This window comes from Uranotaenia lowii, chromosome 1, assembly GCF_029784155.1.
Source record: "Uranotaenia lowii strain MFRU-FL chromosome 1, ASM2978415v1, whole genome shotgun sequence".
In the NCBI taxonomy this organism is placed as follows: Eukaryota; Metazoa; Arthropoda; class Insecta; order Diptera; family Culicidae; genus Uranotaenia; species Uranotaenia lowii.
In genome coordinates, this window is record NC_073691.1 from 178,807,028 (window position 1) to 178,832,871 (window position 25,844).

The window sequence follows — 25,844 nt, forward strand, 5'->3', positions numbered from 1 at the left end:
GTTGCACCGTTAAAGATTTTATCTATTCCTCGTCTTGAGCTGCTTGCGGCCTTGATAGGAGCTCGACTGAGAAAGGTTATAGAAGAGGAACACACCCTCACTATCCATGAAGTCCTTTTCTGGAGTGACTCAACTACAGTACTGTCATGGATACGGTCAGATATGCGTCGCTATAACCGATTTGTAGCTCATCGAATCAATGAGATACTTGAATTATCCAAAATTGAAGAATGGAGATGGGTCCCCACACGCCTTAATGTCGCTGATGAGGCTACGAAGTGGGGAAAAGGACCTTCGTTTGACGCTGAAAGTCGATGGTATAAGGCACCGGAATTCCTCTACGAGCTGGATGAAAACGAATGGCCGAAAGATCGTATCGTCTACGCTGAAGTTAGTAAAGAAGAGTTACGCATCGATAGTGTCCATGCTCATGTGGCACGAGTTCCTATAATCGACATCAACCGCTTTTCTAAATGGGAACGCCTTCTGCGCGTGACGGGCTACGTTCATTACTTTGAAGACTGTTATTTGAAGAAGTTTCTGGGCAAGCAGATCAACACTATTGGTATGAATAGCGATCACTTGAAGAGGGCTGAGCGTGCATTGTGGAGAATTGCACAAAATGATTCCTTTCCGAAAGAGGTAGATATACTCCGACATAATAATCAAACGAGCGTTCCGAACAGGAGAAAGATTTCAAAATCTAGTTCCATATCTTCCATGGGCCCAACTATCGACGAGTTTGGTGTGATTCGCGTAGATGGTCGAATGCAGGCGGCTGATTGGATGGAATATGATGCTAAGTACCCGATCATCCTACCCAGAGATCATAGGATCACTTACCTTGTACTGGATTGGTATCATCGAAATTATGGGCACGCGAATGATGAAACTGTCGTCAATGAGCTTAGGCAACGATTCAGAATACCGAGACTACGAGTCGAGTTGAAGAAAGTCAAAAAAGCATGTCAATGGTGTAAAGTCTACAAAGCGTCACCTGTAGCGCCGAAAATGGGTCCGCTCCCACGCGTAAGACTCACACCGTTTGTACGTCCATTCACCTTTACCGGAATCGACTACTTTGGACCATATCTGATTAAAATAGGAAGAAAAGCGGTCAAACGATGGGTAGTGCTCTTCACCTGTTTGACTTTGAGAGCGGTTCACCTCGAAGTTGCTGCCAACATGTCATCCGATTCATGCAAAAAAGCTATCCGTAGATTTGTCGCACGTAGAGGAGCTCCTGAGGAGATTTACACGGACAACGGAACAAATTTCCTAGGCGTTAGTCGTGAACTTAGAACGGAACTGAAAGCGATCAACAACGAGCTGGGTAGTACATTCACCGACACCAGAACCCAATGGTATTTCATACCACCAGCGGCACCCCACATGGGCGGATGTTGGGAACGGATGGTCCGATCCGTAAAAACTGCTTTGAAATCGGTCCCTACGGTTGATAAATTCGATGAAGAATCCTTCCTAACGGTTCTAATTGAAGCTGAACATATGATAAATTCTAGACCGCTGACATTCATCCCTATTAGGTCGGAAAACGAGGAATCTTTAACCCCCAACCATTTTTTGATGTTGGGGTCCAAAGGAGTACGGCAGGGTGTTAAAAGGCCTATCCTGAAGGGAACGGTTATAAGGTGTAGCTGGGACCTTATTCAACGAGTTTTGCAAATCTTTTGGCAGCGATGGGTGGTGGAATATTTGCCGACCATTACAAGACGAACAAAGTGGTTTGAAGATGTTCGTCCAATCAATGATGGGGAGTTAGTAGTAATTGCCGATGAGGGTGCGCGTAACCGATGGATCAGGGGTCGAGTGATTAAGATGTATCCAGGAAAGGACGGTGTATCCCGGATGGCAGATATACAGATAAGCGGTGGAGTTTTGAGTCGTCCTTGTACTAAACTTGCGCTTTTGGATGTAAAGTGAACATGACGCCGAACGGAACGTTCTTTCGACATGCGGGGGAGGATGTTGTGCACAAGCTAGCCCCTCGGACGACCCAGAAACAGCTTTGACAGTAATTTGATAACAGTGATAAGGAGGCGTCGCGACGCCGCATATTCGAGATAGGTTGTCAGAAAATTTTGCAAGTCATTATTTACAATCGTCATTGTAGAGTACCAGCACGTTTCAAGTATTATATTTAAAGATCTTTATTTGCCAAATTAATAAACAATATTTGTATAGTTCTAGTTGAAAACGGAGCGTATTAACCGAAGTTTGGTTCGTGAAATACAAATTGTAGTAGGAGATTAAATTGTAAGCATAAAATTATCTAACTTGAATTCAATTACTAACATGCCAATAAATTGCAGTTTGAGCTTGAAGCAATATAAAACCGGCGTTATTCTTGCTGAAAAACTCCAGGATCAATTTCACGAACAGTGACAAAAGAGCCGAAAAATCCACTTACCTTTGGTCTTGCCACGCTCGCCCTCGCGGCGACTCTTGGGAGTATCCAGGGTAGCATCTTTGAGATTAACAGCAATTTCCGAAACCGGAGAAAGACCGAAAACTTTTGCAGAACTTTTCTGCACCCGGGACAAACTCTGGTGCCTGCTTCGGTTTAGCCCTACTACTAGTTTCGGCGTTTCAACAGAACTGGTCCCAATAGCTTTCTGCTCCCGATAGTAACAGTCGGAAGACGATGATGACGGTTCCACCGAATTATCGATCCCGCCGGAAGAACAAAACCCACTATCACAACTTTGCAACGAAACCGACGAACTGCATCCGTTCAGGTCCGATTCGACCGAACCACTCGACGAGGTACGCACGAACGACGGAGTCGAATCTCCCGGCGGAACCGAAATCGACGACGGGTTTGGACCGGATCCGGATAAGTCGCACATTTTCTTTTTTTAATTTTTTTTTCTCTATATATTTCTAAACACGCAAGCAAACGGAGCCCTCTTGTATTTTTTCACTCGCTGGAAAAAATGGAAAGTTAGGTAAAAATTTCATCAGTTTTGAGAATGAAAAAAATATTCAGAAAAGCCAACGGTGGCCATGAATTTTTTTTTTCGTCTACTCACCAACTGCAAGTTTTTCGGCTCTGTACGATCACACCATTTCTACATCAATAACACTATTCTACAATCACTCGCGCCGTCAACTGCTATTTTTCAAAAAGCGATGTAACAAAATACACGTTGTATTTAAACAATAAAAAAAAGGATTTCACGAGCCACGCGATCGATCAAAGGCGCTGCAGTTGGAGAAAAAATCCGGCAGTAAACTGAAACGAAACAAGGAAAGAATCCAATATGGCGTGGAAATATGGAAATTTATTGGAAGATTTTCTTATCGTTTAAATGTCAAATCAGCTGTTTTCTATATTTTCCCGCAGCATTTTGTGTTGGATGAGTAAACGCGATGAAAGTATGTATTTTCCTAGAGCGCAAATGAGATAGCAATATAGCGCATTTGGCAGGCCGCCTGCAATCTTTTTAGCTCGTCGAGCGCTAATCTGCAAAATGTGGATTTACTTCAAACTAAAAAAAACGATATTTCCCTATATGGAATTGATCCACCTTCAAAGGTTTTTTCAACCCATTTATTTTTTTCAATGCAGTTGATTTTGTCCAAAAAATATTATATTATAATTTATTTTAGACAACGAATTTTACATAGTGAAGTGAAAAGAATATGTTTAGGATTTTTTTTGAAAAAAAAAATACAAATCTCTCCGATGACCACCAAGTTGACCAATTGATAAATGCCAAAGTTGACAAAATTTAAAATATGACAACCATTACAAAATTGACAAAACTAAAAAAAGTAAGTAAGTAAGTAAAAAAAAACAAAAGTGAAAAAACATTTAAAAAAATTAATAAAGATCACGATTCTTAAATGCTAAAATTAAAATAGAATAACCATAAATGTTTGTCAAAATACGGTAAAAGTGACAAAACAGCAAAAAATGACTAAAAGTGACAACAAACATATGAAAAGAAATATAAATCATGGTGGAATTCACAATGATGACAAAAACAACGAAAATGACAAAAATTTAAAAACATTATAAAAAGGCAAAAAATATCAAAATTACAAAAAAGAAAAAAATGAAAAAAAATCCAAAAATGACAAGCATACCATCAATGAAATAAAGAGAAAATAGATACAAAATTTCAAACAATCACAGAAATGAAAATTGAAATAAATTTTAAAAAAAACGACAAAAACTTCGATAATTAAAAGAAATAAAAAAAAAAACAAATATGACATCCATTTTTTAAAAACTTTATCAACATCCAGCAGAATTTCCAGAAACTCAGCTTTCGGCCATAATTTTTTGTTCTGAATCGTGTTCTACAATAATAATCGAAATAAGTCTACATCGCGTCGCCTACCAATTTTTCCGACTGGGTTGCAAAGCAGATGTGTACCCAATTCGAAATGTTAAATATTAAACGTGTACGAATGACAAACAGAAAACAAAATTGAATCAAAACAAAAACCGCGAATAAAGACGAGGTTTCCTCCCGCGCGTTCGCGATTGTTTTTTTTCTCTCTTTAGCGAAAGGAAACGAAAAAACAGACAAATTTGATCGCTTCTCGGAATAAAAACATTCGCCCACCCGTGATGGCCAGTTAGTCGCAAAATCGCGTCGTGTTTTCTCTGTTTAGTGAACATTTTTGCAATATAAATGGTGCTAGGTGCTTTTTAATCTTAACCACGTTGCGCTCTTTGTAGCAACATTGATTCGAGAGAAAAGCTCGAATCGATACAAGAAAAATAGATACTGCATCATCAGACAGTAGGCGGAGGTGAAAAAAAGTATCTCCCCATAAATATTTGTGTTTATCAAAGTGGCACCACCAAGTGAATTCTTTTGTCCGCCGAAGAAACCCCGATAAGTAGGCTGTGACCCCATAACATTGTTATTCCGTCTTGTCTTTTCGTCAAATCCCGAACGTCAAAATTCCTGTTCTGCGACAAATTACCTGCGAAATTCTAAACCGGAAGTGAAAGTTTTTGGCACAGCTGTTGTTCCGGAAGAAGTTGTGTGTAGGGTCTATCGGAAATATCTACTGGTAAGTTGAAAAACTACTAACTAAAATGGGATTAATCTTACGCTTGACCATACAAGTTTAAATTGATGTAAATTAAGGGGCATGAACAATAAAGAAGATTGTCCTTGTGGGAAATTATTGAACCCGTACGACGAAAACAACCAATGTCTGAAGTAAACTCTCACGCTCACTACGCGCCGCTACTAACAGGCTACGTTGAAGTTGATAATCAATAAATTTCAAATTTCAAAAATAATTACTTCGACTTATTTCCACTTATTTCCGCTAAACTGCAGAAAATTTTCGGCTATAAATTTAGCTTTTGAGGTATAAAAAATAAATTGTGCCTAAATATCTCGATGAACAAAAATGCCAATACGTCATTCACTCTTAAAACGACTAAAACCAGCTTGTTTTTTTCGGATTATTTGACGTCATAATGGTCTCAGGAATGACGTTTTTCATAGATTTGATCAAACATATCTACCTAATTTTAATGAGCTTAGATCAGGTTTCAGGCAAACCAACTCGATTATCTGAATGTTGGAAACTGAACCAGCTGACTGGTTTTATGACGACTTAAACCAAGCGTCACGAACGACTTTTTTATTGTTTGTTTTGGTTCTGGCACCTTTCGTTTAGTCTTTCGGTGTTCGCGCTTACTTTTTTGTCTACTAACAAACAACCGAAAGATCACGGACCGGTTTCTTGTTTATTGATCTTCGAAACACTTTTGAGTATTTTTTTAAATACAATACAAATAAGTTTCATTTTTTTTTCAATAGCATTGATCTTCGTTTTGTTTTCTGTTCAAACTATTAATTTTAAATCGGTTTGAAAATCTTAAAGCTGAAATCCGAAAATTAAATCGGAAAATGGAATATGAATCTAACCTTAGATCTTAATCTGAAGTGCGATTCTGAAATCTAATTAAAGATCTAGCGTCTGAAAATTAATTATGAATCAAACCTCTTAAAGTTGTAAGAAATTTAAAGTTGAAATTTCAGGAATAAGCACTGTTCCCAAGTTCAACGTTCAGAAAATTTAAAGCTCAGGGTCATCTGATCCGATTCTGGCCATCACCATGATTGAGCAGAACAAAGTGTAACCATCTCCCACCACAAATGTGTGGAACTACGCTGTGACGATAGGTAAAGAAAACCATATTCTAGCTTTGGCCTACGGAAAACGCAAATCGGAAACCAGTTTTGCGCGTCAGAAAACCATCTGAAAGTCAAACCTGGTACCGAGCCGAGTGCTGCTAGCTAATGTTAGTGCTTTTGCGCACGGCCCTCATCGAATGGTTTTAGCGGACAAATATGGTTTCGAGCTGGCTCCAAATGGTTGATGGTTGGACAAACAAAAACAATAACAACAACTAGTACAACCATTCATCGGGGTGTCGAGTCATACTTGACTTTACTGGGACTTGCAATCAAGCGAAATTATCAGCTGTGGTGAGCTCGCCGCATGTCTACTGCTTTTCTACTGCTGCATATCATGGTTGTGAGTTGTAAGCCAGGGGAGGAAAATGGTTTTCTCGAACAAAGGAAACCATGCCGTGGCCGCATGCATGCTTGTGAAACAACAACAATAAGAACGGCAACGGCATGGTTGCTCGGATGGTTTTGGGGAAGCCTGATGGCTGTATGTGTGCAAACGGCTTTGCTGCTTCGATGGTTAGGTGACTAAATAGAGAAAAGTGGTTTTGCGCTTATCAATTCGTGACTGCTCAATTTAAATTTGTAATATGATGTTTGATTTATGGTTAGTTTAGTCTACAAAATGATTCTGTCCTTACAATGAACCATAAGCAACATAAGAACATTTTCCAGTTCCAAATTCTTTTGAAATTATCTTCCTGTTTTCGCGGTTAGCGATAAGTTTTTTTTCTGAGATGTATAAGTGAAAACTACTTTTTGCAACTGTTACTAACATTACATAAATAATTCAATAAACAAATAAAAAATAATGCTACCTTTGACAACATAGATAAAAATGAATTTTTCCAAATTCCTTCACGTGACACCTAGGATCTTACATAAAGGACCAAGTAAAACTTTGAAACAAACAAATAAATTGTCCAAACCATAAACTTCTTCTTTCAAATTTGATCTATTTTACTCAAAAACAAATCCCTTTTTGAAAATTTAATGGTACCGTTCGACTTTTTCGCTCTTAAGTTTAACCAACTCGCCACAGAAGATTGTGTATAAGGCATTTCCCGACTTGTCAACCGAACAGCTGATTCCTCATGTGGCTTTTGAAGGTGTTCATTCCAGGCTTCCGCTAGATGTCGCTTCAGGACTTGCAAACCAGAGTTGCAAGATTTCAGATAATCATTTGAAATTGATACTCACCGTGATGAGTATCAATTAAGCAGCACAATGAATTTCGTTGTGATGCTCAAAGCTTTCGAAGTCAAACGAAATTCACTGAGCATCACATCTAGAAAAAAATCAGAAATCAAGAATCCCATTTAAGAAATCTTCAGCTATATTCCCCACTTTTTCCCCTACTATTTTTTGACGATAGTTAAATTTGTAACGAATCTATGGAATATTTGAATGTATCATATAATAGGCTTGTTCAATATACAATTGAAATTGGTTTCAATCGATTTCGATTGGTAAATGACTGTTCATTCAGCCAATGTTTTGGTCGAAACTAATCGAATTGACGTTCAATGAAGCCAATCGAAGTCGATGGGAGTTATTAAGCAAACACTAGCGACACCATGTCCTCCATAGAAAAGTTTCGATTAGTTAGGGAGCTTTTGGAAAGCTTTTGAAAACGGCCATACATTTGTCCTAACTCCGAAACGTCAAAAAATTTACCTGGCAAGGCGGATCGAAACCAATCGAAATCGATCAAGCCCGAGGGCAGGATTCGTTTCCATCGGTTTCGATCACACTAACACACATGCAGTTGTTTACTGTCAAAAAACAGATGATTCTGTTTGTTTTCAATTTTCAAGTGTGAAAGTGATGGCAGTGGTGCTATGCTTATGGTGCTGTGTGAGAATTGTGCAGTGTAAGTGGTGTCAAGGTGTCGAAGCACCGTGACCGCGATTACCGAGGAGGACATAGTGAACAATAAGGCCATGATGAAAACCTTCGAAGGAATACACCCAAGCGGTAGAATGAAAGTGTAAATCAAGTCACCTGCTTTCCGACAGCAGAAAAGATGCCCTCAATCCAGTCAGTGGCGGAGGTGCCGTTGCTGCTGCTGTAAAAATCCCCACTGAGAAGAAAAGTAACAAAGTGATGGATGTAATGTGAAAAAATCCTATGACTTTTTTATTATGTTTTCAGAGCTTCCCACCGAGGAGAGAAATAAAAATAAAAAAGAATAGAATAATAATACGAATTTTATTTTATAATATTATGAAGAGTCATGTTGCAGGTATTTGTTTTCCAATTGGATTAATTTGAGATGCATTCATGTTTGGAACTGATAGTTATTTCCTGGGTCCGGGCACTTCTTCAAGTCGAACGATAAACTTTATTTTTTGACATTTTCCGTTTGTATTGGTTAAAATTTGCCTTTATTGAAATTGCCAAAATGATAGATTAATTACAATTTGCTAGAGAAAACCGTCTTTTCAAATTCCGAACGAAGCTGATATAAAATGACATCTGAGAACACTGCGCCAGTACGTTAGTATTTGTTAGTGGCTGTTCAATCAACGGCCGGATAGAAATCAATTGAAGTCAATTGGGAAATCAGCTGTGCAACTGTCAATCCGTTTCAATTGATTTCGATTGAGTTTCGTTGAACACACCTAATGTGATTAGCTTTTCACACTAGCGACACGTCAAGTTGAACGACTCCAAACGCTTTGATATAAAGAAAATAAGAGCGCTTTAATGATTGGAGTTTATGGAAACTTTTTTTAAACGAAAGTGTTAAAGCTCGTGGTACCTATGTTTTAAAAAGTGTATATGTACACAACACACTACCTTAAAAATGTTGAGAACAACACTTTAATTTTATAATATTATTTGCAAATACAGCGCTTTGGTCCTAAACAATTTATAACATAATTTCATAGTCAAGACGACTTAAATAAAAAAAAAATAAAATTCAGTCGTTGACGTTTTGTTGGTTTTCAAAAATAAAAGCAATAACATAATCGAACATTTCTAATCGATTTTCTGGCTATTTGAAATCAGTAAAATATGCTTAGTTAGCTAAGCATAGAATACATTAATAGAAAAATCGATATTTGTTTTAACTCTCAAGGGCTGAATTTTTTACAAAAAAAAGGTCAAAACTCAGATTTTTTTAGGTTTTTTTGTATTTTCTCGGCTGTTGCCATACAAAAAAAAAACATATGTTGAACTGTAATATGATCACAGTCATCAAATTTCATGCGGTCCTTTCTTCAGAGCATGTTGTGTACGAGTGCAGGATATCTAAATTTGGAAATATTAATAAAGATCATGTATTCTAACAAATTCATCAATATATTCAGAATTAAAACCTACTTTTTTATATCAACTAAATGAAAAAATAGAAGCCGTGATGTCAGTGATAAGCTGTCCTTTGTTTCAACTTTTATTTAAATCTTTTTTCAAACGATCTTTTTTTAAACGTACTTGGTCCTTGACATCCCTTCTCTGTTCCAAACTACTCATTGGTGGTGCAATTTTCTGCCGAATTTTTGACAGTAATAGTCACTTAGAGACTGAAAAAGATCCGGAACAACCGTAGAGAAAACCAATTTTCGAAACCAATCTTAACATTCCCGATTCCACAAAAACCACTTCAAAATGATGTACTAGGCTGTTAATGATCAATTAACAGTCTAAACTAGCCATTTTTAATAAAATTGAACAGTGTTTTTTCCAAGGGTTTCACGAATATCTTTTGAAGGGCATTTTTAAACGTACTCAAAAATCGTTAAAAAAAATCCAGCTATGATAATTAAAGAACAATTCATCTCTGATGCATGTGTCTAAAAGCTCATAAGATAATGATCAAAAAATTAGAAGTAAGGCCGCTTAACAAAAGAAACAATTTTACAATTACTCCAAATGGTAGTACAATAATATTTGATCAATCTTAATATTCAATGGCACATTATTATTTCTGTTCTATTCTTTTTTCTATTAAGAATTCTATAAATCTTCTGGAAACGCTCTTAATAGAATAAGTGAATTTATCGGACATTAGATAGGCTGGTATAAATCATATCCTACTTTTTGGAGCAACGATCATGTTTTCTACTTCAGAAATTTCCCACAGGGAATTTCAAACATCACGCGAGTCGAGATAATATTTGAAAAAGATCTGTGAACCGGTGCAAATAAAACCGGCTTTCCTTCTCTTGAAAAAGAAAATCGTTAAAATGCATAAAAAATCATTAAAATGTCTTTTTTAAATTGAAATAAAAAAGATTAACCATAAGGATAGAAGCTACAAACCGCCGCTTTCATTTGAAAGGGAAAATTTTGATATTTCTTTATTACTTTTTATTTGGTTGATAAATGCTTTTCACTTGTTGTCGATTCCAGCCGGTTGCAAAAGCTGGGATGCCATGCGTTTTAATATGAATGGTTATTCGTTGGTAACAATCTTTTTTTAATTTTTATATTTTAAAATTTAATTTGTTTGGGAGATTAAGAAACAATTTTCTTCATTTATATTAAAACTCTAGGTAGCTATAAATTTCAACTTCGTTTTTAAGGTTGTCGCTACAAGTAAAAGCAAAGCATAGCTCAAATGCTATAAATAAAATCGTAAAACTTTTTTCTGCAAAATTGACAAAAAATCTTTCGGTAATTCAAAGATACTAAATTAGTAAAATTAGGGCCCGGTGGATCCTTATAATTTTAGTTCTGAATTTTAGTGTTTCCCAGCTTAGTTGTCTTTGCGGTACTTTTTGTGTTAATATTTATAATAATCAAATATTTAGCAATTCAGATTTTGCTATATTTTTTTATAGTTTCTTGTAATGTCAGAAGATTTGAGATGTTTTTTTCTGGCAAGCACATTAAGCCATTGGGGGTTTTTTGAAGAATTTTGAGCTTGGGCATTTCAATGTTTGCGGTTCTTTTCCATGATTGCAAAACTTTGCATCAACGTTTTTAAGAGATTTAAAAGTACATTACTGTAGGAAATACAATTTCATATCTTGCATGTCTTAAATCCTCTGAATACGAGCGATATTTGGTCATAAAAATTCTGTAAAACTTTCATTAAACTTAGACATAAATATAATAATCAGATTCTTACAAGTCATGATAATACATTCTTCAGAAAGATGTTTTAAAATCAAAACTATCATTCACAATCAACGTTAACGTTTCACACTGAGATTCAAAAAGGAAGAACCTCACTCGATAAAATATTAACTGAACGAGATTTCGCAACTTTGCTTAAGACATAAATAAAAAAAACAAATTCTTATCATCAACCTGATTGTACTGAGCTTTTAATAGTATGTTCTCTATAAAAATGTTTAAAAAAAGTATAACTGGCCTTTAACATTCATCAAGTATAACTGACAGTTTTTAAAAAGTCGTGGTATGTTCAGCTTTTTCTGAACTATAAAACTTGTTTCATTGTTCAAGAGCTTGCACAAATATTATTCCATGGCATCTCTGCCTTCCAAAAAGTAGTTTTTCTGCTCGTGATTCTCAGTCTGAGAAAGCGTTGACATTCAAGACAAGAACCGTTTGTGATACTCACGATGAGATTACCTAGCATCACACTGAGATTCAAAAAGGGAAAATCTCACTCAAAAAAATCTCAATGTCATGAGATTTCGCAACCTTGTTGCAAACTCTCTCGTTTCTTTGAGCATTCTTTGACCTCTAACATACTTCAATCAGGCGGTAAAGTCGTTAGAGTTTAGGACAGGTGATATCGCCGGCCAATCTGAGCTCGAAGTGAGCCCTGAAGAACTATTGCTGAAGAGCCTGCTGGACACAATTGAGAACCGGTCTACGGTTCGACGACATTATTTAGAACTAGTTGCTATTACGTATATTGGGGTTGATCTTCACTTCTTCAGCGATGAAAGCCCGTAGAGGTGGCCAATTTCTGCAGCATATTTCACATACATGGAGTATCGTAAAAAAACAAGCTAAAATATCAGCTAACAAGCGTAGAACAATCCCTAACATGGCGATCAATAAGTGTGAACAGAAAGTTAAATACTGAAACGCAATAAGGGCAGATGTGGACTTCGATAATGAAGATGAGGGGTGCAAATCGAGCTGATCTGATAATGATATCTGGTTTATCACTTGTGTTATACTTAGCAATAAATATAAGAAAGCGATTACCTACTTCTCATATGTTTTCATTGACGATCAAGATGAATTCCGTCGGTCCACCAACGGAAGAAAAAATTTCAAACCGCTCGAACTGAAGTAAAACTGACCAATGAATTGGCTCCTGCTCCGGTTGTTAAAGCAGACCAGCATCATCCAGCTTTACTGGTCTCGCTCGGGGTCACTGGATTGTATGCTTCTGTCGAAAAATTAACATTTTTCTATCTCGTCTTCAAGACAGCGGATTTCGATGTCATTTACCATATCCTGGTCACCATCGACTGGGAACCTGAACCCGATCTATTGAATCCCAATGCTGCGACCGAAGCCATATTTTCGCATATCTTAAATTACTTTACCGACCGCCCCGTGCCCCGTGCGAAGGACTCCGAGAATTTGCGGACTCCCTGGTTACGAAAGAACTGCGTCGACTGAAGGCGGCGAAGAGATGTGCCCTTAGAAATCACCATAAGCTCAAATCCTTCCAACCTAAGGATGTACATCGAAGACTGAACTTCGCTTATAAAAAAGCTAGTAAACGTTGTTACCAAAATGATCTTTTCCGAGTACAACGTAACCTCGAGTCCAACCTTAAATCGTTCTGCAAGCATGTCAAAAGTCAGCGGAATGAATCTGATATTCCAACTCAAATGTTTCTGAATGGCAACACTGCGAACTCTGATCGCGGAATTAGTGCTCTCCTTACTCAAAAGTTCTCGAGTACCTTTGCTACTGCTTCAACATCCTCAGAACATGTGGAGAGAATGAATTTTTCGCGCACTCGGCTTCTGCATAAGCACAATTGTAGTAGAGGATGCGGATATATCTAAAGCAGCGGCAAGGCTGATATTGCCATTAGTAGGCTTGGACGCTTTGGATTCTGTGGACCTTTACTTGGTTGGCTCCGCAATTGTTTAACTGGATGTAAATTGACAGTTCGCACAGGAGACACTCTTTCCAGCCAGTTCTCTGCCTCCTCCGGTGTGCCCCAAGGTAGTCACATGGGACCGATTATCTTCTTAATATATTTTAACGATGTGTCCTCACTTCTCGACGGCCCGAAACTTTGCTATGCTGATGATCTTAAAATCTGCTGTTTTAAACCATAAACGGTCAGAACGACATTGATTTCGTGCAAAACCAGTTCAATCTATTCGCACAGTGGTGCGATATCAATTGCCTGCCTCTAAATCGCAAGACGCAATGTGCAGTCATCAGTTTCTCACGAAGACGGCAGCCTTTTTACGCGGAGTACTTCTTAGGAGATGAGTCCATTACGCGGGGGTGAACCACATCAATGATCTGGGCGTAATACTCGACCGTAAGCTGGAATTCAAAACACATACGAACTGCGTCGTCGATGAAGCTTCTAGATGCCTCGAGTGGCCAAGGACTAAAATTCATGGTCCCTACTACCAGAACGGTACCGAGCGGCTCGAGGCTATCCATCTGCGCCTTTTGCGTTATGCCCTTATATACCTAAACTGGCAAGAGCCGATTCACCTGCCAAGCTACAAACATTGATGTCATCTCATAGCCCACCTAACCAAAAATTCAATAGAACGGTTACTTAAAAGCTTACTCAGCCCTGTTTTAACGCTGTATAGCATTCTACTCAGCTTAAAATTTAAGTTCTTATCGATACTTTCAAAATCCATAATCGAAGCTGAGTAGAAGGCTATTCTGCCATTGCATGAGACTTTGAATAAAAAGCATTTTTTCAAAGAGGATTGTAGGTATTTACTTTACTCTCTTACTGAAACCTATACATTTAATTTCTATTATACTATTTCCGTTACTCTTAGTGAATTTTATACTTATTACTTGAAAAATGTTCATGAAGATTTTAACCTGAACATTTTTGGTGAAAACTGAACACGCTACCTATGTACCATGGCCAATGCTTAGATTGATGTTATTTAAAAAAATCTATTTAAAGTTAACTCAGGCTTATCACCTTTTCAGAGTAGGCTAAATACTTAAAATGTAAACAAATGCATTCATCAAATGGTGCATCAACTATTTCCCAACCGGACTCGCGTGGTTTGTAAAGGGTGTCCACGATGAAATTGCCACACACAAAATTGAATCGCAAAATTCGAGTTTTCATCCGATTGCCATCAAACATTCAGGGATTGAAAAATAACTTTTAAACTTCATTTTACCATTTTACTCGTATTTTATTTACAGTCCATACGCAAATGCCTGCACCTTGGCCTTAACCCCATAAGATTCTGCACAGCCTGTGAATCAACCGTTGTTTTTTTGCATGTAAACCCATACTTTATTCAGTTCCTCGACTGTCTTCACTACTTTAGGTCGTTTAAGAAGGTGCTGCTTCATAATCGCCCAGTACTTCTCGATAGGGAGGAGCCCCGGAGTGTTGAACATTTTCGCGAAATTGACCTTTTTGTCCGCATACCACTTCAGCACGTCCTTGGAGTAGTGGCATGAGGCCAAATCCGGCCAGAAGATTGTTGGGAAGTTGTGGGCTTTCAGGAAAAGAAGCAGCCGCTTCTGGAGGCACTCTTTCATGTACACATGTCCGTTCATCATGCTCTGGATCACGAAAGGTGCACTCCGTTTCCCGCACATGCAGATGGCTTCCAAAACCAGGAATTTATTCGCAAATTTGGACACCTTCTGAGTGCGGACATGCTCCGGAACGCTGAACTTATCCTTGGCCGTAAAAAAACAGGTTGCCGGGGATCTGTTTGAAGTCGGCCTTCACGTATGTTTCGTCGTCCATGATGCAGCATTCAACTTTCGTCTGCATGTTGAAGTACAACTTCCTGGCATGGGCTTTGGTGGACTTGTTTGAAGCCCAGCCTTAGTTTTGGCCTTGTGGACAAAACTTCGGCTTAGGTGCAGCTTCTTAGCCACATCCCGAACGGTGGCGTGCGGGTTTCGGTTGAAGGCCCCAACTACGCTGTTGTGATTTTTGGTGTTGTACGGAATACTTTCTCCTTCACTTCTAGGCTTCCGATCGGTGGTCAATCGTTTCTCGCACCGCCTAATCACTCGCGACACCGTGGAATTCGCGATTCCCAACGTTTAAGCGATGGAACGATGCGAGAGATCCTTGTTTTTGAATGCGCAAGATTTTATCATGCACAAGCTGTTCTTTCGACTCCATTTCCGCGAGTTTTGATCACAGGACTTTAAAACTTGCAGGATGTTAACAATGCACTATGAACTAAATGCACCCAAATTTTCATTTAATTTTACCCAACGGTTAAGAAGTTAGAGCAATTTCGTAGTGTGGCAATTTCATCGTGGACACCTTTACATGACACATGACACCTGCGATCAGAGCAGGGTAAATGATCTCGAGTGGAACTAGCTGAAATCTGATCTTGATCTCATCTGATCCAAGATCAGTTGAAAAGTGAGACGTGAGACGTGAAAAACGAGATGAGAAAAGTGAGAAGTGATACATGAGATGAATAACGCAAGAAGTGTTATGGGTAGACGGAAGAAGTAAGACGTAGCACGTCAGAAGGGAGAAGTGAGAAATGAAAAGTGAGTCATGAAACTTAAGACATGATGAGACAAGTGAGTCGTGGGACGTGAGAAGTGAGACTTGAGAAGTCAGGCGTGAAAGGTGAATCGTGAAACGTGTGACCGGTCTTATGTCTTGCTTTTTATATCTCATGTCTCACGCTCACGATTTATGGCTCAGGTCTCACTTTCTAAGCCTCAGAACTAAGTTTCTGCCAAATTCCAAAATTTATAAATGTTTTCCACTTGAAGGACTTCTTAAAGGAATAAATATTTCATCTCAGATACCTTATGGAAAGTCGTGTTTTGTGAGTTTAAATGAGAAGATGGGTTAAAAATTTGAACAGGCTCAAGCAACTCTTTGCATATTTGGAGTACATACTTATCACGAACGCCGTATAGCAAAACTATCGCACTATCTACCTAACAAAGAGACCTTCATAGTTTCCCTAACGCCCCAGCCAGACGAACGACGATATTTGTGCTGCTGATAAGAAACCGAACTTCCTCCACTAGCCGGTCAAGACATCGATCCGAGCTGTCCAACACCGCATGTGCATACATGCATATGCGTGGTGCGCATATCGATGGATGATAGGCTACCCGCTCGCTACTATCCTATCCTAGAGCATTCGTCGGCATCGGATTGCAATGCGTCATGAAAATCAGTCCCGATTGGTTGTTTACTTTCCACCTACCTACAACAACAACAACCGAGGTGCTTGTGTGTGTTGTTGGGGCGTAGAAAACAGAAAAATACCCCCTTATTCTGCGCCGCGGGTGAGGTGACGATAGTCGAATCACCCTAGTCAACCGATTCCAGTAGTCGCTTTAGGTGAGAAACGTCTTTTAGAATGAACTTTTTGAGTTCTTATCCTAATCTAGTAGTCAGCTGGGCATGAACCTCTGTCACATCGGCTTCAGGACTAAGGTGACAAGACTCACGTGACTCCGACTCGACTCGACTATCGTCACCTCACGCGCGGCGCAGAATAAGGGGGATAGTGAGTCAGGTTCAAGCCTCGACCCAAGTTCCAATGTAGGGGTATAATGAAGAAAACAGTCGTTGTTTACGTTCGGAAACGTACGTGCACTGGTTGAAATCGCACCGTAAGTGTCTCGAGTTAGATTAGTCTGCCTCAATCTTAAATTAACTATTACAGTGTTACTCGATTCGATAACATAAAATTGAGAATAAAATAGTTAACATTTTAGTTTTGTTTGGTAAAAGTACCGACTAAAAAATCCCGGTCCAGCACACATCCATCATTCGGTAATCGATGTAGGGATGTCCGGTTTTGTTGTAAGTGTCAGTCGTACAACCCAAACGAGTACGACGGGCTTCCTCCTACAACATTTACGCTAACAGCTTCCATATGATTTGCTGATAGCAGCACAGGGGCATCCACACTCTATAGCTACTAAACAGTCAGTCAGTACTTACTACGACGCCACCAAGCTCAAAACGCGAATAGTCTGGTTGTCGTCGTCGTCGCCCATGACTCTGGCTAGGGTGTTCTGTGTTTGTTGTTGATCAGTTGTATTTCTACCCTCGACCGAGTCAGTCAGTTTATTGCATAGGCAGCTCCACCCTCTCTCTAACCAACTACCAACTGCTACCTCTCTATCCGCGTCCGGCTTTTCTGTTTGCGCCAGAACACAAACCGAGTGAGTTCAAGCGGACGAGTGCTTCTAATTTGTTACACAATAACTCATCATTTTCGCACAAAGCTTACCAACTAACTAACTTACCACAGTGTGTGATCGCTTAACTAATTCCTTTGTTCGGATTTCCTTTCCAATTGCAGATTTCGTCGTGATCGTCGAGAAAAGGTTCCATCCGAATTGGAAGCAGCAGCGCGCCGAGAATCGAGTTCGTTCCTTTGGAACGCTCCCCGGACACCTGTGGAGCATTTTCTTGGAAAATGAGCTGCTGAGAAAACAAAAAAAAACCCAAACAACGCTCCCCGCTTACATCTAAAGACATCATAAGTTTAGTCTCTAAGTCACGTTTGAAATTTGCAACGGTGCAACGCGCAGTATAACGACTTTCGAAACCGTACCTGGAGTCGGTCGTCTCGAGATCGAAGTTTTTCCCACATTCTGGGAACCTAAGGTAAACTCACAGCAACACCACTAACTATGAACATCTCCACCGGGCTGATGGATGAAACGTTCACCTATCTCTATCGGGAGGTGATCGAGCACTATGTGCCGGACTACATCAAAACGATGGAGTACACCCCCTGGATCTTTTCGCTGCTCGGTTCGGCTCTGATCGGGTTCAGTGGGATCTTGCCGCTGGCGGTGATCCCGGTGGCCCAGGACGGCAAGGATGGCACAGATTTTAATGATCGTAAGTGTTCATTTATTTATTTTATTTTGGAGAAGAGATTTGGGATAAATTTTAGGGATATCAGAGAGGAATAACTCATATCCGTTGTTCGATATCTTGCAAGGTTGAATTGTAGAGAGTATAAATTGTAACATTATGGATGCATTTTAAATTTAGCTCGGCTACCGATTCAGGATTAATAATCACATTTTAAGGACAGTCCACAAAAGATAGTGGGCACTGGCTATTTAATGTTGTGAAGTAAGTCTTACAGATAATCAAAGCGGCACTTGAAATGAGTATTGAATCCAGACCTACTTATTTGAGCTTTGTGTAACAGCCAATGTAAGATGTCATCTTATGCTATGCTAGTATGCTAATAAGCTAGAGTAAGCATATATGCTAGAATTAAAATTATGCTGAATTGTGTGTAAACCTCTGTTTTAAGCAATGCAGATACACGACGCAATAAATGTTAAAAAGTTAGATTCAATCCGCCATGACGCGAACAAACACATCGTTGGCCAAATTTAAAGGGTGTTCACGATGAAATTGCCACACACAAAATTGATTCGCAAAATTCGACTTTTCATCCGATTGCCATTAAATTTTCAGGGATTGAAATATAACTTTTAAACTTCATTTACCATTTACTCGTATTTTATTTACAGTCCATACGCAAATGCCCGCACCTTGGCCTAGACCCCGGCCATAAGATTCCGCACAACCTGTGAATCAAGCGTTTTTTGCATGTAAACCCATACTTTCTTCAGTTTCTCGACTGTTTTCACTGACCTTATTGTCCGCATACTACTTCAGCACGTCCTTGGAGTACTGGCATGAGGCCAAATCCGGCCAGAAGATTGTTGGGACGTTGTGGGCATTTAGGAGAGGAAGCAGCCGCTTCTGGGGGCACTCTTTCAGGTACACCTGTCCGTTTATCGTCTCCTGGGTCACGAAAGGTGCACTCCGTTTCTCGCACGTGCAGATGTCTTACCAAACCAGGAATTTATTCGCAAATTTAGACATCTTCTGAGTGCGGACATACTACGGAACGCTGAACTTATGCTTGGCCGTGAAAAACAGGTTGCCGGGGATCTGTTTGAAGTTGGCCTTCACGTATGTTTCGTCGTCCATGATGCAGCATTCAACTTTCGTCAGCATGTTGAGGTACAACTTCCTGGCACGGGTTTTAGCGGACTTGTTCTGCTTCTCTTCGCGATTTGGGGCATTTTGTACCTTGAACGTTCGAAGTCCAGCCTTAGTTTTGGCCTTTTGGACAAGACTTCGGCTTAGGTGCAGCTTTTTAGCCGCATCCCGAACGGTGGCGTTCGGGTTTCGGTTGAAAGCCCCAACTACGCGGTTGTGATTTTTGGTGTTGTACGGAATACTTTTTCCTTCACTTCTAGGCTTCCGATCGGTGGTCAATCGTTTCTCGAACCGCTCAATCACTCGCGACACCGTGGAATTCGCGATTCCCAACGTTTTAGCGATGGAACGATGCGAGAGATCCTTGTTCTCGTGATGAACTGGCCAGATTTTACCACGCACGAGCTGTTCTTTCGACTCCATTTCCGCGAGTTTTGATCACAGGACTTTAAAACTTGCAGGATGTAAACAATGCACTATGAACTAATACTAATTCCACCCAAATTTTCATTAAATTCTACTCAACGGTTAAAAAGTTAGAGAAATTTCATAGTGTGGCAATTTCATCGTGGACATCCTTCACAAATTCAAATGCTGTTCGCAAAAGTTGTTATTTCGTGAATTGGTTAAAAATTAGAAGGATGCGATTTTCTCGGTGTTTTTAATTATTAAGATTCATTCTACCACATCTTTTTCAAAAAAATGAGACCAACGCTTCTAAAGAATGATGAAGCTTTTACCAATTTTTAACACTGGTGAATAATTGTAAGCTAAGTTCCAAAATAATAAGATCTACTGATTCTTGAACAATATCATTTATTTTGAATTGTGGCGATAAACGAATGCCAAATATAAATTCACATCTTATTGTAATTAATTTCGATTTCATTGTTGAAATCTGCATCGGTATTTTAATTGTGATTCTGAATAATCAATTCTGGTTTTCTTGCTCATTTTGAATTCTGACTTTCAATAATTCATTTCTTTATTTCAATCCACCAGCTGTGCGTGTGTATGTAAGGCAGGCAGTAAGCAAAACACAGTTCTCATTCAATGGGAATCCTTTTCCATTCCCGTTTTCTTCACAAGACAAAGGACTAGGTACCTTGAAATGAGGCCAAACGCCAGGAAGCCATCGTTGTGCGTTTTTTTAGTGATTAATCGGCAGAAAGCTGACATGTCGGATTGGCAAGACGATATGAAAATGGTGTTTAGAGTTCGATTCTCACTTCCCTACGGCACTAAGATTTTTTTTTATTTTCTTGTTTCTTGGATGAATTATCCAATAGGATGAAAGTCTCATAAAATGGTTTTCCAGGTTCGCTTGAATGTAGTGGTCATGAATCATTTTGCTTGGGAGCTTGAGTCCTTATGCCAGTAGTGCTTTTTCAAACATGTCATCTTTGGCATAATAAACTTTTCAGCGTATTTTCGGAACAGAGATTTGCCTAATTGGCATTAGATTTTTGCAACCTCTTCTATGGGTGCAGCTGATGAGATTTAAGGGTTAACTTATGGAAATAGCCTCATACTTATCAATTTCGGCTCCAAATGAATAGCCATATGCAGCACCTTTTTCCAGCTCCGCCTCGCACACAAGTACACCTAGAGATCATCGTACCAAACGCAATCACATATCGATCATGTTTTGATAAACAGCCGGCACTTCTCGAACATCATCGACGTCAGATCCTGTCGAGGCGCCAACATCGAGTCAGACCACTATCTGGTGATGGAGAAGATGCGCCCAAAACTATACGTAGTGAAAAACAGGTGAACGAGGACTGGCTCGAAGACTGTTGGAATACCATCAAGACAGCCATCAACAATGTTGCGGGGAACGTCATCGAGCATGTGGAACGAACTCGACGGACCCTTCGAAACGTGAAAAATCACCGACAGCGGAAGAGACAGACAGCGAATCCAAATTTTCCCGGAGAAAAAGCGCCGCCTGGATGAGGAGGAGCTCGAGGAGCTGAAGCAGCTGCATCGTTCCTTAGAAATACAAAAATTCTTTCAGAAACTCAACGCATCCCGCAAAGACTTCGTGCCGCAAGCCGAAATGTGCCGGGATAAGGACGGGGGCATTCTGACGGACAATCGTGAGGTGATCAAAAGATGGAAGCAGCACTTCGAAGAACACCTGAACGGAGTACATGCAGGAGACCAAGACGGTGGGGAAAGATACATCGCCGGCGTAGCCAATGAATTAGAGGAGCCACTCACAACGATGAGTGAAGTTGATGGAGCCATTCGCCAGCTGAATAGCAACAAGTCGGCCGGGAAGGATGGCATCGCAGCTGAACTCATCAAAATGAGCCCGGAAAAGTTGGCCGATTGCCTACACCGTTTGGTGGTCCGGATCTGGACACAGAACAGCTACCAGAAGAGTGAAAGGAGGAGGTAATATACCACATCTACAAGCAGGGCGGCAAATTAAAAAAGACATACACCGTCTTAGCCGATTTAGGCTTTACAGACTGAATATATGACGCGGAAAACTTAAGATTAACATTTAACACCCAGTACCGAGATGGGAATCGAACCCATGCCATCAGTGGACCAGCGATTACCGTCGTACCACGCTAACCACTCGACCACCGAGACGTACAAAGACAAAGACTGGATTGTGAGAACTGCCGAGCTATCACTCTCCTATATGCCGCCTACATAGTGCTGTCCCGAATCCTACTCCACCGCCTAACGCCACAAGCGAAAAGATTCGTGGGGAGTCATGAGGCCGGCTTCATGAATGTACTTCAAACTACGGCAAATTATCCAAAAATGCCGTGAACACCAAGTCCCTACGCACCATTTATTCATCGATTCACCATTCAAAAATCGACACCAAAGCCACATACGATACGATCGACCGGGACGAGCTATAGAAAATCATGGACGAGAACGGCATTTGAATCACGCAGATGGCCTTTACAAGGCGATGGTCTATCCTGACGTCCAAGACGAAAAATATAATGGCCTGCGAATCCGAGAAAGACTTATCTAGTAATAACAAGGTCAATATTGAAGGCGATGAGCTGGAGATAGCCGACTTTGTCTATTTCTGCTCACTGGTAACCGCAGATAATAAAATCAGCCATGACATCCGGCGGCGATTGAATCGCGAAAGTCGTGCCTTCTATGGACTCCACAAGCAGCTGCGGTCGAGAAGACTTAGCACTCGCACGAAGTGTAAACTATACACCTGTACCGTTCATGAGATCGGTTGTCCTCTACGGGCACGAGACATGGACATTGCTCAAGGAGAACCTGTGCACACTTGGAATATTCGAGAGACGAGCGTTAAGAACCATCTTTGGCGGCGTGCAGGAGCACAAATTGTGGAGGCGAAGAATGAACCACGAGCTCGCGCGACTCTACGGCGAACCCAGTATCCAGAAGGTGGCGAAGGCTGGCCGGATACGCTGGGTGGGACATGTTGCGAGAATGCCGGACGACTGTCCTGCAAAACAGGTGTTCGCTACGAATCCGGTGGTTAAACCAAGTGGAGCGTGATCTGGCGAATGTGAGATGTCGAGAAATTGGAGAACGGTTGCCATGAACCTCTTGAATTTAGGGAACTATGTGAGACGTTAGACGAAAAATTATGATAATAAAATAATTATGTTCTTATTGAGGTTCATGGCATATCGGCAAATTATAATTCTAATTAGAGAGTAGTTAAGTCGGAAATGAAAATTGATAGGAGGAAAGGTCAAAGCTAGAACACTTTGTGTAGCAGAAACGAATAGATGGTGAAAATGTGAGCTAAAGGTTCAAAAACTTTATCGCTTACTGCTGAAATGAGTTAGGCTTTTAGGTTAATTAACAACGTAATTGTCGTTAAACGTTCTTGCACCAGTTCTAGTAGTATAGAATCAGTTTTTTTTTAATTTTCATGATTTTTGGGTCAAAATCATAACCATTTTGAAAACATAGATAAATGATAGAAAAGTGAACGCTGACCGAAGCTTTTGATGGTTGAGAAAATTGAAGTCGGATTGAGACTACTGCTTGTGAATGTCAGATACAGCTTATCGAGACTTCAACTGAATAGGGATGCTACTGCCTATTGCGATTGAGACTTCGGCTGTTTTAATTAAAAAAAGGAAAAATGAAAACGGGTCAAAATCAATGAGATATCTTTTCGTTTCCAGTGGTACTTTTATTGACGTAACACTAGTTATTTTGAGTAAATATACTTACTCATAAAAATACTTTCTAGTACTATACAAAATTATCTAAAAAAAACCAAAGACAACCGCAATCTGAAGTGGTGACAATTCTTCCTTCGGCTAGATCCGATCACTGCTCACACCACAGCTGCCATAAATCATTTTGCTACCGGTCTATACTTTTTCATCAAAAGACCAACCACATCGCCGCCTTCCGTATCTCTGTCGCGGTGCGGTATTCCATAAACATTTCGGACCATCCAATAATTTTGCCATTATCTAATGGCAGGAGCAGATAGGTCACAGCGATTGCTATCGGGCTGTACGTGAGTGCTGGAGCACATCCAGATCCTATCGGCTGCTGTCTCCTTTATTGCCCTATTTGATTTGCACTTGGGCCCTGAAAAAGTCCACCTACAATTACAACTGTATAAAAGATTATCTAACCGGCTCATAACTTACTAAGTACTATCGCTTCGTTTCAGCTGCCGAATCGAAAACACTTAAAGTGCTGCTCAGCTTCGCCGTCGGTGGCCTGTTGGGTGACGTATTTTTGCACCTGCTGCCCGAGGCTTGGGGCAGTGACCTGAACTCGACCGAGGGCGGGCACCCGTCGATGCGCAGCGGCCTCTGGGTGCTGGCCGGGGTTCTGATTTTCACCATCGTCGAGAAAATATTCTCCGGATATGCCAATGCCGACGAGAACAATCCCCAGCCGAGGTGCGTTGAGATTGCTACCTGTTTGCTGCGGAAGAGTGGCGGCAAACTGCCCGAAGGCTTCGTGGGAAGCTGCGGTGGAGGCGGAGGTGGTGCTTGTGATATCGAAGATGTTCCTAATGGGTGCTTCCTGGCGGCGGCCAAAGCCGGAGACGATTCAGCATCGTCGACAGGTTCATCCGGTTCAGCGTCGGGAGCGAAAAAAGTTGCGGGATATTTGAATCTGCTAGCGAATTCGATCGACAACTTCACCCACGGACTAGCGGTGGCCGGATCATTTTTGGTGTCATTCCGACATGGAGTCCTGGCAACGTTTGCGATTTTGTGTAAGTTAGTTTTGTTTATTATTCTTTAAATAAAATCACCATAATTTTTTTTATCTCGCTTTGTAGTGCATGAAATCCCGCATGAGGTTGGCGACTTCGCTATCCTGCTGCGTTCCGGTTTCAGCCGGTGGGATGCGGCCAAAGCTCAACTGTTGACGGCTGGTGCTGGTTTGCTGGGCGCCTTGGTCGCCATCGGAGGAAGCGGTGCGACGACGGCCATGGAGGCGCGAACCTCCTGGATCATGCCCTTCACGGCCGGTGGTTTTCTGCACATTGCCCTCGTTACCGTCCTGCCGGATTTACTGAGCGAAAGTGAACCACGGGAATCGTTCAAACAGTTTGGCGCTCTACTCCTCGGCATTGCGCTGATGGGTTTTATGACCGTGTATCTTGAACATTAGAACCCTGAAAAATGGCAAACCATCGGATGAATTTCTCCGTTTCCTGTTGTCGGTTGTCCCTGTCTAGTCCCGTGGATTCCTTGTTCCCACCCCTTGTACATGAAAAACGGACTGATCTGCGATACCGTTATTACCGTATCCTTGGACAGATCATCACTATTATCGTCGTCGTTGTCGCACAGGTCCCCGGGACCTGTGGTAACCAATGCCATATTATAACCCTCTCGACGGAGGAAAAAGCCGTTGGAGAAAAATGCAAAAATCAAATTATTAACAACCCCTAACTAGGTTAGATGAAAACCAAACCAAGAGGACATTATCCATTATGATAAAATGAATGATTAAATTTGAATTCAAATTTAGGATAATAGACTCCCTTTTGTGATAAGTGTGTTGACCAAACGGCGGCAGTACGATTGTTAAAATGCAAACCATGCCATTCAAATGGAACGCATAAGTGTGATAGGTAAGTGAAGTTTGGATTTTAAAATCGATAAAAGAACTCAAAACGTGGTGGATATCAAATTGATCAATACCAACAGCAACAACAAAAAGGTTAAAAACTAAACAGCAATGAAGTAAGATTTTGAATTTACGTAAGACATTTAGGTTCGTAGTCGTTTAGTGATTACTATTTAGTTTTTTTGTTCTATTGTTTTTTTTTCTCTCGTGATCCCTCCGTTCGTCTTTCGTGAACGGATAGAGAGGTGGTGCGCATGGCGCACATGAATGTATGTGAATGTATGTTAACGAGGACTCAGGCGCTGGTATGTTGTGCTAATAGATCAACCGATCGTGATTGGATCCTTTCTATTATTGTGCTAGTAGTATTAGATAAGTTTAAATTCTGTTCAAAGGTCGTTCTAGCGAGAAATTTTGTCTAGGACGTCGAAATAGAAGAAACTATTAAAGCAAAGATTCAA

At 40.4% G+C, this 25,844-nt stretch overlaps 2 protein-coding genes across 4 annotated transcripts in view; one reads left to right on the forward strand and one right to left on the reverse strand.

Annotated features, from left to right (window-relative positions):
- LOC129738307 (M-phase inducer phosphatase 2-like) overlaps window positions 1-3,254 on the reverse strand; it is a 390,510-nt gene extending 387,256 nt beyond the window's left edge. The window contains exons 1-2 of the mRNA XM_055729495.1: window positions 3,054-3,254; window positions 2,432-2,948 (exon numbers count right to left, since the gene is read on the reverse strand). Of these exons, the coding sequence (XP_055585470.1) occupies window positions 2,432-2,870 (439 nt within the window). The 5' untranslated portion in view covers window positions 2,871-2,948; window positions 3,054-3,254. The remainder of the gene's footprint in view (window positions 1-2,431; window positions 2,949-3,053) is intronic.
- A 1,272-nt stretch (window positions 3,255-4,526) lies between these two features.
- On the forward strand, window positions 4,527-25,844 carry LOC129738318 (zinc transporter ZIP13 homolog). 3 transcript variants are annotated; one of them, XM_055729509.1, is made up of 4 exons: window positions 4,527-5,055; window positions 17,627-18,174; window positions 23,963-24,520; window positions 24,587-25,844. In XM_055729509.1, exons 2-4 carry the CDS (start codon window positions 17,961-17,963, stop codon window positions 24,919-24,921), a joined length of 1,107 nt encoding a protein of 368 aa, XP_055585484.1. In that variant the 5' UTR covers window positions 4,527-5,055; window positions 17,627-17,960; the 3' UTR covers window positions 24,922-25,844. The 3 variants fall into 3 exon arrangements, with proteins under 3 accessions (XP_055585484.1, XP_055585491.1, XP_055585478.1); XM_055729516.1 differs by lacking the exon at window positions 4,527-5,055 and adding an exon at window positions 16,824-16,928; XM_055729503.1 differs by lacking the exon at window positions 4,527-5,055 and adding an exon at window positions 17,270-17,486.